The 2,729-nt window shown below is 40.4% G+C and overlaps 1 protein-coding gene across 1 annotated transcript; it reads right to left on the minus strand.

Annotated features, from left to right (window-relative positions):
* Positions 1 to 382: 382 nt before the first annotated feature.
* Positions 383 to 2,329, minus strand: LOC108838817 (putative F-box protein At5g39480). Its single transcript, XM_018611690.2, has one exon. The coding sequence runs from the start codon at positions 2,060 to 2,062 to the stop codon at positions 521 to 523; it is 1,542 nt and encodes a 513-aa protein (XP_018467192.2). The 5' UTR covers positions 2,063 to 2,329; the 3' UTR covers positions 383 to 520.
* Positions 2,330 to 2,729: the final 400 nt, after the last annotated feature.

Consider the following 2,729-nt stretch of genomic DNA (forward strand, 5'->3'; position numbering starts at 1 on the left):
TTGTTTGGAAAGAAACTAAAACTGTGTTGACCTTGCAAAGACTTGACCTTGAAGAGCTCTTGAAGAAGGGCGTTTGTGTATCGCCTTTGCCTCCATGTCTAAACTATACTTATCTGACGAAATCTCATACTAATGTGTTTGCCTCAGGACAAAGAACATCATCATAGGAGGCTTTCTTCAACATATTTTGTAAGGTTCTCTTGTTGACATTATATAATCTCATTGTTGAATGAAAAAAAAAAACTGCAACATAAAAGTATGCTTTCAAAAATATGTGTGTACTAAGCTTATAAAATAATGTATTGTTAATGTAACTAGATTTGTGTCTGAATTAAATATAAAACATTGTTTTGTTAAGTTTTGTTAAAAATGTTGAACCAAACGAAAAAAGGTTTAGTTTAAAATAAATAAAAAGTAAGTGGACTATCAGAAACAAGACATTCAACAATGAGTTTATATCTCCAAACAATGAGTTTATATCTCAGAAACAAGACAAGGTATGGGAAGACGAACAGATTCATCATGACTTGGTAAACACGTTTGTGTAAGATGTCTCCAAATAAGTAAAGTTCTTAACTGGAGGCAGAGGAGGCACGCACGTACCTAAACCTTTCTTCATGATCTGGTCAAGGTCTAGTCTTTTCAAAGTAAACACATGTTTAGTTTCATGCCAAACGAACGCAAGATGATCACCAGAGATCAAGTAAAGTGAACCAGGTGCTGAACCGGGATAACGGAAATCATAGCCATATGAGATACCCTTTCCTTTGTAAGAATGCTCAAAATGTCTTCCATCTGCATCAAACGGAAAGGGCTCAAGGGAAGGTGTGTCTATATCCACAACAAAAGTTGCCGTTCCATTGGGATGCTGCACAAAGTCAGTGCCTTCGAGTATTTTCGTCCCAACAAGACGTTTCCCATTGTTCTTTTTGGACTCTTCGTAAGAGAGCATCAGTAAGTAAAAAGCATTTCCGGTTTCATCTTCATTACATATCCCAGGCGGCCACCCAAACGTTCCTCCCCACAAACCAGCATGCTCTTCGTCATATACAGGAGTCTTGATCGGTAGCTTATGCAGGCAAAAGCGGTATAGATCCATCCGTGGCCACCCTCTGTAAGAAGACATGTCAGTGTAGGAAGCTTTGAGACTAAGACCAAATCTGTCACCAGCGCTAAGAAAGCTCCGGAGATCCACATATGGGGAATCACAGTGACCACCAATGTCTACCCGCGTAGGATTGTAACACAACCCATCCTCCTCCAGGTTCATGTGCTTCCAGTTCTTACCAAACTTGTGCATTTTAAGGAGCATGGTTCTACGCTCCAACAGCGTCTCTTCATCTTCTCTCCTTGTGGGAAATAACTTTACACTTAATGGTTCAGATACATGTAGACCTACATGGTTAGTCACTAGTTGGACGAAGTATCTTCTATAGCTATCATTGAGCTTCTGAAATGGATCCCCACTGCACAACCTCTTCTCTTGCCTCGGCTCAACCTCGAGTGAGAGCACATTGCAAGTCTTGTCAATGCCTGAAACAAGACCAGGGTACACGCAACTTCCTTCTCTGCCTCTTCCATGGAGGAAAAACTTGGCAGAGCCATCGTGATCACAGATGATCTCAAACACCGGTGACCACATAACCCTCCCTTCTTGAATCCCCAAAGGACCAACCTTTTGTGGGATGATCCGGCAACCAACAACAGACAAGAAGCCAGGCATCACGTGAACAACATTCCCAAGCTCAGGTTCTTGGTGAACCCAAACCCCGACCAGAGGCTTCGTCACCTTTAAGAGAAACCGGCAGAGAGCCTTGTAAGAAGCGATCCCGACCCTCCATCGGACTATGTCGGATAAAGGAAGAGCCTTTACGAGCTCGCATTGCACGAACCATATCTTCTCTGTATCCACAAGGTCGCAGAGGCTTTTGCAGCATAAGCTTAGGTTGCAAATGTCGCTTGGAGATAGAAAACGAGAGGTAGCAGCGAACACATCTTCTGGCAGCGACAGAAGCAGACAAGTACCACCAAATGATTCCGACCGCAACTCTCTGATCGTCATGATATTATCACACTCTGGTTCGTAAACTCTAAATGGGCTTGCCGGAGTTTTAAGATCGAAACACAGTATGGGTCTGATCAGATTAGCTTCTTCTCTTTTTTATACGCACAAAAAAGAATCTAACTTTCAGATCACACATCAAAAGTAAAGACGAGATCTTAGTACAGAATCACAAAGCAGAACTTCATGGTGAAGTCTAATCTACTGAAACGGACTGACCACCGATTGGACCGGTATTTCCGTGACCTTTTACACTATCCGGTCCGGTTACACCTTAAAAACCGGAATATCTTTGTTTAAAAACAATGAGATCCGGACATAGTTTTCTTGGAAAACAACCTATGACCCGGACATAGTTTTCTTCTAAATTATTAGTTGAGTTCTTAATGAGAAAATTTCATTTAATTTCTCTACAATATATTTATGAGAAAAAAAAAATCTAGAACAGCATTCTTTAAACAAAAAAAAACTAGATTATCGAAAATTATAATGAGTTATTAACACAAATAGACAATTTATATGTTTTTATTACATTATAGAGCACATCGTGCTACACTTACAATTTTCATCTGTGGTTGAAGACCAAATTATCTCCTAAAATGCAAAACGAGGGATGGGCACTTGACCCGTCTAACCGGACATGTATTTATTTTGTGTTTTTAGTTTT

This window comes from Raphanus sativus, chromosome 4, assembly GCF_000801105.2.
Source record: "Raphanus sativus cultivar WK10039 chromosome 4, ASM80110v3, whole genome shotgun sequence".
In the NCBI taxonomy this organism is placed as follows: domain Eukaryota; kingdom Viridiplantae; phylum Streptophyta; class Magnoliopsida; order Brassicales; family Brassicaceae; genus Raphanus; species Raphanus sativus.